Here is a 10,800-nt window from a genome sequence, read left to right on the forward strand (position 1 = left end):
CGGGCACCAACTTCAATGGGGAGTATTGGGGGGCCAAAGCTCGAAAAAATTCGAATCTCGGAGATAGCATGCGTATGTGCTGGGGCCGTCTGCTAGAGGCTTACGCACTTTTCCCATGCGAGTCACCCGTGTAACAAACTTGTCGAGCTTATTTCTCTGAAACAGAGCGTTTGACAATGAAAATGGTGATGGCTGAATATGTCCGGCTGAGAATGAGGCACCGTTCATGCTACTCAATTTCCCCCTTATCTTGATTATTTCATAAAATACAGGCCAAGAAGTAGGCTCGTTCTCGCAGAACGTCGGAACGAAGACTCGGAGGCTAGAAAAAACTGAGGGCAAGAAACCCTCAGCATACCTTGATTAGTCCTAATCAACTGTTCTGGAAACGCTATGTCCATTGATGGACCCAGAAATTCCCTGTTTCTGATTTTAAACATATATTTTGCGGAGAATCTCTCCTCCGCTAGAGATGGATCTATTTCTTCAGGATCGCCTCAGTTTTTGCTAAATTAATCGTTGAAACTTTCCTCGATTCTCCCTCCACCCTGCGATGATGTTGAAGACAACTAACACCTCCGGTTGAGGTTGTACAATGACAGCGAAAAACGATGTGCGCGCGTTCTTCATTTCATATCTCCTCTTATGAGAATGGACTCTCGTCGTTCATTCTAGCCTTGGCTACTACATTCGTGCGCTTCCTTCCCTCATTGGTCGATGTCGATGGTCGTGGAAGGACACCGGCGGAGAACCTTCTGACTAGCAAGCTAAGGATGCCGGACTCCGTGAAGAAAAAAGAACGAGTTGCGCCTAATACATCGTCAGCCATAATCCCGACATAAGAAAACGAACAGTGTTCAGACAAGCGATGAGAAGCAGATTCCCGTAGCAAACAAGGGCGAGAAGTCGTAGTTCAGTTCAACCGAAGTGGTCCTCAGGAAATCACCTGTCAGGCAGGACGCAACGTGGTGCTTAGAGAATCTAGCCAAGGCGGGCCGTACGGCTTAGCGGACGATTGGGAGGGAGTGGTTCACCCAACGATAAACTTTTTAGACGGTGCTGTCGTCCTTTCGCAGCATTGTGAATGAATGAACGTGTGTTTATCGCGTTGGGACAAATCATTCCAGAATGAAGAGCTCTCTTTTTCGAGTGCCGCCGCCCAGTGATGGTCTCAAAAAGGAGGATAAGGGAAGCCATCCTTACAATGCCGAATCATGATCATTCTAAGGTTTCGACATTCCATTAAGAACCTCATTTTATTCGTCTTCAACTAATTCATCCCCATCATCGTCTAGATGCGGATGCGCGGCCTCGCGATACTCGAAAAATCCTCCATCGGACATGCAATGATTGTTCCTTGGGATCGGCAATATGAGATCTCATCGAGAGAGCAGATCATGTAGCAGCGTTTCTCCTAGGCGGACATGGTCATGGAATCTAATGTACCTTCCATACGCATAGTCGCGATGTTCTTTAATCCTTATATCCTCCACGAGGAAGCGTGGCACTCGGTCATGAACCGGTTGCCGTCCGAATTGCGGGTTGCCAAGCGGAAAACGACGCCGCACTCGGTGCAGATATCGGACCGTATATCCGATTGAAGTTTGTCGGTTGAGTAATAAGTAGATTTTGATGTCATTCGTCAACATTTCTGAGTTTAGAAAAGCCGATGTCTTCGAAGGTTGCTACCGACCGAATCCCGTTCCCGCAGTTGAGTTCTTTGATCTCGTTTTCCTCAAACTAAAAAAGCGTCTTTTGAACAACGGCTGGAGGAAATCTCGTGATACCCTTCGTCGACCAGAGGGTAGTATCGAAAATCTTTCGCAGATCTTCTGACTCACCGAACTACGTGTTCCGCGTTCACGTAGTTCTACGCCCACAAACCGCCTGAGTCCCTGACTCGGGCACCCCGGGGATTTTTTTTGAGGAAACGTGACAGAGTCCCATCCGGTGAATGCTCAAAATAGTTAACCAAGAGAGACGGGGAGACCCCATCGTGGTTCGCAGCTGGGGCTAGACGTCCGTAGGATTTCGAGGCATATTGAACATGCACCCCTTCCGTTGCATTCGTTTCCATTAGGAAGGGGTCCAGTATCTGAACTGCGACATGGGACGCAGTCCTTCGGCAAAACCTTACAGTTCAACGCATCTGTTCGTTCGTTCCTACGACGATCACAAGGAGTCGAAGACTTCAGAATACGTCGCGGGACGATTTCTTTCTACGAGTTGCCGAGCGGCCCTATCCTACTCCGTTCCTGCTTCTCCACATGTTCGTCTGATGAGTCACTCTACCCTTTTAACGGTTATGCACGATTTGCATTTCGTTCCTCACGACTCGTGGGGCCGAGTGGGAACAGACAACTCCGAAGGGAGAGAGCTCCTCACGAACTGAGCGAGGAGGAGACCTTTGACAGACCGTGCGAAGCATGCGCTTCTGCTGAGCGGAAAGAATCTTCGATGGCAGTTAGGAATCAAAGTTCCTTCCCGATCTTCCCCGATGGTTCATTGATATGGCTGGGGATCTTCTGCGGGACAAGCGACGGAATCCGCGATCGATCGGCGGAAAGTTTTCGGATAATCTGCAGAAACAGCGAGAATCAGACGCTATAAAGTGAGAAAATGAGAACAAAACTCGAGAAGCGAGAAGCAAAAATGATATTTATTTTTCTTCCATTATTATTCGTAACATGAACCTGCACGTTTTCTGTAGACTGTGGAGTTCCTGTCTGCGACGCACCGGCTGTGATTTTCCGGCTGATCTGGTTTCAAACCAGGGAAGTATTCCGCCGCCACGCTATGCGCAGAATCATTCAATCAGCTGAGCTTGTCCCATAACTAAAAAAGCGCTGTTGGATTCTCTCAATACGGAATCTCGTGAGCTTGTACTGCAACGAAGCTTTGTCACAACTTCCTGAAAATGGAATTGAATACATCCATTGATTAGTCTCGAGAGTGTGGTAGGCGAGGATGGGAGCATCGTGATTCGTGATCCGTCGGAATTCATGGTCAAGTTCTTTGTCCGTGTCATTCTTCCGAGGCCTATGCTTGAAAAACCGACCCAGTCAGATACACGAGTTTTCAACAGATGGTTACAAGGTCACGATATTGTGGCGGGATATCCCTCATTGATAGACTCAGAAACCGAGTTTCATTCCGATGTCCCAATCTCGACTCGGGAAGGAAAAAATGAATTCTGATGCAATTCCTATTTATTCCACCCAGAAGCACTTTGATCCCTGATCTCTATAGAGAAGCCGGCCCTGGCTTCTATCACCCCAGTACGAACCTTCAACATTTTTCTCGTTAACTTTTCCAAAGAGGTTTGCCCTGATTTCTCTCCACCTTTTGATCGAGACATCGCAAGGTGCATCCAAGCTTGATGATTTCTTGATCCTCCCTAGCAGTGGTCTTTCCGAGCGCCCCGTCCCCGGTCGGTCCCTGTACCTGCTCGTCTCATAGTACCGTCTCGCCGTATATCGCACGCTGGACCCTGAGGTACTCTCCATGGGAGCAACTTGTCGGACCTCACATCTTGCTCTACGCAAAGCAACTATAGCGGATCTCGTTCCCGTCGAAAGTTGAGCTCGGGGGCCATTTCGGACGCGCAGCAGAACGTGAATGCTGCGATTAGGGTCGACTTGATTATTCGGGTTCTTCGAACACCATCCAGAGCAATAAGAAGCGCTGGGAATTCGGCGCCAGACGCCGTGATTCCTCGCGGCATTTCCCACTGGATCCTCCAGAACTTCAGAAAAAATATGAATGCCGGAGATGCCATGAACTTCCGGATCTAAATGCTGCGCAATTGCCCCAGCCTCAGCGATCAGCAAGACAATTGATCTGCGGACTCTTTGGCTTCGGGAGCTCTTCGATTTTTCGCAGTACCGCTGACGTGGAACGCAGACTCATTGACGTGGAGCTACTATACGCATTCGGCTAAATAGTGTGAGGGACCTTAGTCCGCTCGGACCGGAAGTCCGAGCAGGCACATTAAAAGAATAACTATTGGCTCGGATGAACTTTATTGCATCACGATGAGGTAATTTTTTTCCTCGAAATGGAGTTGGAATATCGGGATGGAACTTGACTGAAAGCTGAGTGTATCGATGAGAAGTATTTTGCTGCTAACGTGAATATTCTGATAGACGGGCGTACCCGCATATTTTTCGACCTCCAGAACCTGCCCATTAATAAGAGACTGACAGTCTATTGGAGACGGCCCGTTCATTCCTTCCCTCCACCGAGAGCAGAAGTGTCAGAAGTGGCATCCAGCATCGAATCAATTGAATAAAAACTTAGAGCATACTGTATACTCATAGGGAGGAGCGTCGAGAGAAGTTTTCCTTCCTGCGTAACTCACGTACCTGAATTCGTACCCTCAAAATTGCCCGTCAATTAGAGACTATCCGTCTATCGGAGAGTACCCGTCCAATTCTCTCATTCTCCGAAAGGTGCCCTGTGTCTATAAGAGACTGCCTGTCCATTGGAATATTCACGGTATATGGTGACCCGGAGACCAAGCGTCAGAAAATCGCTTGATGGACCGGGTCGGTTTTTCAAGCAAAGCACACAAGGAGGAATGCCGACACTGGACTTGGAACATTACTTCCGTCTTCATCAACACTCAATACTAGTCCATAGATATAACTCGATTCGGGCCTGCTTGGAGGGTGCGTAAAAACTCCTTGGCCGTATTTTATGTAGTGGCGAAGACACTGCGTTCGGATCAGGTGCTCCAGAGAGAGCTAAGTGGGGATTTGGTCGCAAGTCGCAACTCCCTTGCTCGTTACGAGTCATTCGAAGCCATCTTCTCGATCTCGCCGCCAGCGTTCAAACACCATCAATGATTCTTGAATCTCGATTTCGGTTAAAAGGGTATGTAGGCTCTGTTGATCGCACCAGTTTCCCGGAAGCGCTCATTCTCTTGAAACGACGGCGACTCTCGAACAGGGTGAGAATTATACCTTCTCGAGTCGCGAAATAAGGGCTCAGTGTGAACACTTGTTCTTTCATGGACTGTTTCTCAGTCAGGAGATTATCACATTCCGGCACTAATCGAGAAGCAGGGAAGGGACCTCCTGAGCGGGATTCATTCCTCGTCCTAAAATGCTCATGTCATGTATGCAGCAGGCGACGGAAATAGACGATTCCTCTTTGCATGTTTTTGTCGTCGCCCACCTGCCATTCGAAATTCTTTCTCGCAGAATCGAATCAGACGAATTCATTCTCCGAGCCGAGCTGTCAATGCCATTCATGAGTCAGGTGTGAGAATTCATTTGCGGAATTCCCACTCCAGAGGCTTCGGCATGGGTGTTAGACGATTTGTCCCGCATATCTCGAGGAACGTTCAATTGTCGCTGCTGGCTCCAGAAATCAAAGCATCCGTTGCGAAGACCATGTCATCGTCGAATGCTGCTCGGAAACGACGCGCGTGAAGCTCGGACAACTTGGAGCATAGAGCCTATTCGCGCCGAGCTGCCCGTGGTGAGGGAGATGTGACGGTGGCGCGTCAGAAACGGTCACCTGAATAAGCGCTCGGCCAGACCTTGCTCCGACCTAGCCCACGTCTCTCGAGTCCGATCGTTCACGACACATGTATACTCGAGCATTGCGCAGCCCAAGAGGCCGTCAGATACGGAGTTTGTGGCATTTGAAACTCCGACGCAGATAGCCCGTATCGACGCCGCAACCCATCATCACGGATCCTCGGGATACGACTGGAATCTGCAGTGCCGTGATAGTGTCACCCAGGTTGGGACGAGGAATAGCCCGTGATTTTGAATTTGTTAAATTGGTGAACTCTCTTAAACGGGATCAGGGCGATCTCCACAGCCATGCCATACCGCTGGGTGAGAAGGCTCACGAATACAAACGCTCTCTTCGAGCTGTTTCGAAGCATCAGGAATGGGATAGGATGACCCTACTATAGGGGTTCAAGTAGATTGAAGTTGGTATGCTTTTCTCCATGGGAAAAGCGAGCTACAGATTGAACCCGATCAAGAATCGAGTGCTCCTTATCGGGTTCTTGGAGACGGGGTGCGAATGCAATGATTGGCCGCCGGCACCATCTCGAATCTCTTATACGAACGCGACCACCTTTCTGCCTGCGAATCCATTCCTGGTGGGTCGCAGCCCAGTGTCTGAATCTCGTCGGATTACCCTCACGGAACACTGAGAACTACCCATCCTCGAATCCTTGGATCGATTACAATATCGAAGAAGAGAATCGATGTTAGAAGAAAATAATTTTCCCCTTTTTCCAGCGCGTGGAGAACTCTCGCTGCTAGAGGTTTATGCGGATCGTGATCGTCGCAGCAACGAACGAGCGAGGTCGAAACATGATTAAGAAAGTACGAGACAAAATCTCCCTGAACATTGGCCACGATGACGATGACGACGACACGAAAGCGCTGGTGAGTGATGACTCGAGCCTCTCCGTAGTCGCCCGACCACGAGTCTGATCGGAGGCTTTCTTGTGAACTCAACGAAATTCCCGATTCTTTATGTGAAGTATGCATGACAGAGGAACACCCCGATTACATCAACATTGTTACGGATATTTGCATCGATCCCAGAGACTTCTCTTGTCAGAGCCGCTCGCCTCATGTCCTCGGATATAATCAATAATCATCATCGGTCATTATCTGGCTGAAACCATTTTTCATCTACGACTCCCCAATCTTGACCCTCGAATCCACAATTAGGAGTTGATCGGCTTTCCTGATTGGAATCTCTCTTCTCGCCCCTTCCAAGTCGTCCATGACTCCGAGCCCTTTCGACATCCTTCAATCCACAGAGTCGGAATCGGATTCTAGACTCTCAGGCGCATGCGGCGGAAGTCCTCTGAGTCGCCAATCCGGTGAGGAGAGGAGACTGCGCGGGCCCGGGGACCTAGGACCGCTCATTGTATGAATCATCGTGGAATTGCCGAGTCGGTTCTTGCACGCATGATGAGAGACTAGACTCGGCAAGTCCTCCCCCTCCGTTGTACCAGGAGCATTGCTATGTCTTGCTTGAACCGTGATCAAACGATCAGTATTCGATTTCTGGTCGAGTGAGGAGCGACGCAGGCTTGAGCGAACGTGATGCTGAAATTAATCAGTGGAGGTCACTGAAGTCCTGAATTTGTTTGACTTCGGTTTCTGGGTTTTTGCGACACGCCCGGCATGATCCCCCCACATTAAGCCGTGAGGCCGTTCGAGAGCGCCATCGGACCGAAAAGATATTATGAGCTCATTAGGGATCGCTTGGAGAGTCATCCATGAAGATTATCGACAGCGTGGATTCGGCCAGACCACAACGAGATCACCTGAGCCGAGCCGAGCTCCAGACGGAATGCATCAAACCCCTACCGCGGAGTTGAGATCATTCATGGGAAGAGCGGCTCCGTCCGATGCAATCACGTTGCTGTCGATTTCTCAAGCCCAAGAACGATTCAGATGCATATTCCATTCGCCTGGTGTGTTCGAGGGTAATGATGTATGCACGTTCCTCTGTTTCTGTATCATGCGCAAGCCTCGCGTGAATATCTGACAAGTGTAGATCCGGATTCTCCGAGTCTCCGGAGGGGGTTCCAGTGCGGGACCGGGGATCGTCCTGAATTTTGAAATGCCAGATCCCCTGCCTCGGATGAGAAGAAGCTTCGTCCGTATGGAGGAAGTTTCGCCATTCGAATCGCCGTAGCCTCTGAGATATTCGTTCACAGAGAATGCCGACGATTCCAAAGGGAGCAATCGATCCATGAACCTATCGGCGGGCTTTCTGACTTTCTCTCTCGATTCCAGGTGTCTTCGCAATCGTTTGAGTCGCCCCTCAAAATGTTGGACTCGATGTCGGTGGACACCGGCTCGGCGGAAATGCTCTCCCTGTACCGGGGCTTGTTATTCGCTTCGATATCATCGCTGTTCTTCTCGTTGTGCTCGGTCATCGTGAAAAAGCTCCATTACATTCATCCGGCGCAATTGGCATGCTTGCGTTTCGTAGGAATTTTCGTGTTCACATTACCGTGTGTGATCTACAGACAACAACCGCTTCTCGGTCCCCGCGATGTTCGCTGGATGTTGATAATGCGGGGCATAGCGGGTTCAACTTCACTGTACCTGCGCTTCTACGCCCTCCGTTACTTACCCATAGCTGACGCCTCAGTCATCATCTTCTCGGTACCTGTCTTCGTGGCCGTGATGGCCAAAGTATTCCTAAAGGAGCCTTGTTCGGTCTTCCATTGGATTTCTGTGATGGCGACTCTTTTCGGCATAGCCTTGATAACGAAACTCCCGTTTCTGTTCGGGACCAGAGATGAGATCGAGCAGTTGTCGGACGCGAGCTCATCGGATCGTACATTTGGTATTCTTGCCGCGATATCGTCGACGGTATTCTCCGCTAGCGTTTATGTTCTGCTGCGTAAGCTCAAAGACACCGACCATTTTGTCGTCATGCTGAATTTCGGTTGGGTCGCTGTGATTGAGACGTTTTTTCTCACGTTGTCCCTCGGATCGTTCACGATGCCCCGCTCCAGCGACGATCTCATGATGGTGTTTGCCTTGTGCTTGTTCAGCTTTCTGGGACAGGTGTGCCTCACTCGGGCTCTGCAGACAGAACAGGCCGGCCCGGTTTCTGTTGTGCGCGCGACGGCTGACATCGCATTCGTCTTCATTTGGCAGATTTCATTTTTCGGTGAAATTCCCGATCGATACAGCGTCTCAGGAGCGATCCTGGTATCGCTTTGTGTCATACTCACGAGCGTTCGGAAATGGGTCCTCTCATTGCCAGAGCACTCCGCCGCCAAGCACCGTCTGCTCTTCCTTACCTTTTGAGTAATCCCGTTCCGCGGACGACGAAATTCGGCCAGGCCATGACGGAAGGCCTTGCGTGTAGGAACAGTCCCTCTGAAGATCCTATTCCATGATATTGAATCGCTCATCTCGGTCTCGTCTGAGGGAGAGGAATGATCCAGCCAACGAAGGTCGCCGGGGCGTTCGAGTGCTGTGGATCTCTCCGGAGAAGGGCTTCGGCCTCCACCGCGGGGTCATTGCGGTCGCATCCGGACGAGAGACCCCGAAGGATCAGCACTGTCTTTCGCGTATACTCACGATTAGGCTCTGGGAAAGTGATTCCTTCGGCGGGTAGGCATAGAGCCGATCGTGAAGCCTGGGATCCGGAGCTACGACATACGGAGCCTTCTCAGACGGTCGTCGATATGGACGATTCCGAGGTCGAATCGTAGTTAGCAGAGAGTACATTCATCACGCACATTCACACATGGGCCTCCATTCTGGGAAGCTTGACTTACCCGAGGACAGGGTGTTCCCTGGTGAGTCGGGTTCCGGAGAGATTGTCTATCGATACGGCAAGGATTCCGGAAGGAACCACCTGGTCTTCACGAGGGAAGAGCTCTGATGGATAGGTAAAATCTGGTCGATCCCGACAGCTATCGGCGAGGGATCCCTCTGTTTGAGCCAGAGGCGGTAGGAGTTTTCGTCTCTCATTCCTTGATAGATATCTCTCCTTGAAACATTTCGGGGGAAGAGGGGGGGGGGAGTTCTCGACATGACTCAAATGAAGGAGACCCCGGCCGGCGCAAGACTTCCATCCAGATCCTTAGACGCCTCATAATGAAACGTCCATGACCTACTGAGGTGTCACCAGTAGTCCCTCTCAAGGAAAGAGCTTTCGACCAAAAGTGAAGAACGGATTAGTGAGAATGCGAGACGTGTCCGATGAAAGGAGATTCGCAAAGTGAATGACTTATCTACCTCCCCGGAATCGCAACCTGACCAGAAATGGCAGCTTGACGGAGTCAACTTCTTTAATGACGTGAGTAGGAGAAGCGTAATTAATGGCGAAAGGAGCTGAGTAGACAAGTCAAGCTGGTCCGCCCAAGATAATGCGGGAGTCGGGACGCTCCAAAAAACTAAGTTTCGACGACGTCCGAAGCCCATCCTAGGAAGAACTTTTCGTGGCATGGCGTCAGAGGAGGAATATCCCAAAGTCAGTCAACTCCTCTGGATGTTCGCGAAATCGCTCTCTGCTGTCCATCTCGCGATCTGTTGGATGTACTACCGGGCATTCTCAGGTTATGAGCGTGCATCCTGGATGAGAGCGAGTAGAGAGCACCAATAATGTTGAAAATAGACAAGCTATGTTATTAAATCTTTAGAGTTTATGTGACATTTGCTCCAGTCAGCGATGGGTTGAGGTGAATGATTGGGGGAAAATATCAATTTGAAATAAAGTTATCCACAATTAAGTGCCTGTCGAATGCCGCTATTGTCTTTCTACCTATGTATGCCCGAGCATGGCATCTTTCCCTGCCAACTTCAACTGCTGTTCACCGCGATATGCGCTAAAGAAGATTTGTGATATAGAAGGAAAGGAGCGGAGGTTTCATCCGGAGATAAAGCACGATGGAAAACTTTTCGATGGATAGCTCCCCAGACGGATCCCGTGACAGCAACGTTGGCGAGATCCAAGGTAGCTGTGGAGAGAAATAAGGCAATGTTGTTATCAGGTCTCACGGGGAAGCCATAGAGGACATGGAGCGTTGCTCCCTCTCCCGCCGAATGGTCCCACCGAATTGGACGAAAATACGTTAGTTTGCCAGGCGAGCGATTGTTATCGGAAGGACGCCTTTTAAAATGATGGACCCTCGAGATAATGGAGGAAGCTACAATATCTGAATGAAGATGTTTCGATTGGAGGAGGCCGTCCTCATTCCATACTTCTGTTCGGCCGTCGAAATCGGCGTCGGGATTGAGTTTGATCCGAGCAAGCCTCTCCGGATTCCGCCCAGATGCAATCTCT

At 50.0% G+C, this 10,800-nt stretch overlaps 1 protein-coding gene across 1 annotated transcript; it reads left to right on the forward strand.

The window, feature by feature from the left end:
- The first annotated feature begins 6,338 nt into the window (after nt 1-6,338).
- LOC100902275 (solute carrier family 35 member G1-like) lies at nt 6,339-8,813 on the forward strand. Its single transcript, XM_003743993.1, has 2 exons — nt 6,339-6,413; nt 7,785-8,813. The coding sequence occupies exons 1-2, from the start codon at nt 6,339-6,341 to the stop codon at nt 8,811-8,813; spliced, it is 1,104 nt and encodes a 367-aa protein (XP_003744041.1).
- Nucleotides 8,814-10,800: the final 1,987 nt, after the last annotated feature.

Source organism: Galendromus occidentalis, unplaced genomic scaffold (assembly GCF_000255335.2).
Source record: "Galendromus occidentalis unplaced genomic scaffold, Mocc_1.1 scf7180000077456, whole genome shotgun sequence".
NCBI lineage: Eukaryota > Metazoa > Arthropoda > Arachnida > Mesostigmata > Phytoseiidae > Galendromus > Galendromus occidentalis.

Excerpts from the sequence above, each read along its gene's own strand:
- LOC100902275 (XM_003743993.1), top strand. The coding sequence starts at position 6,339 with ATGATTAAGAAAGTACGAGACAAAATCTCCCTGAACATTGGCCACGAT. Across the intron at positions 6,414-7,784 it reads ACGACGACACGAAAGCGCTG|GTGTCTTCGCAATCGTTTGA; the intron begins GTGAGTGATGAC and ends TCTCGATTCCAG.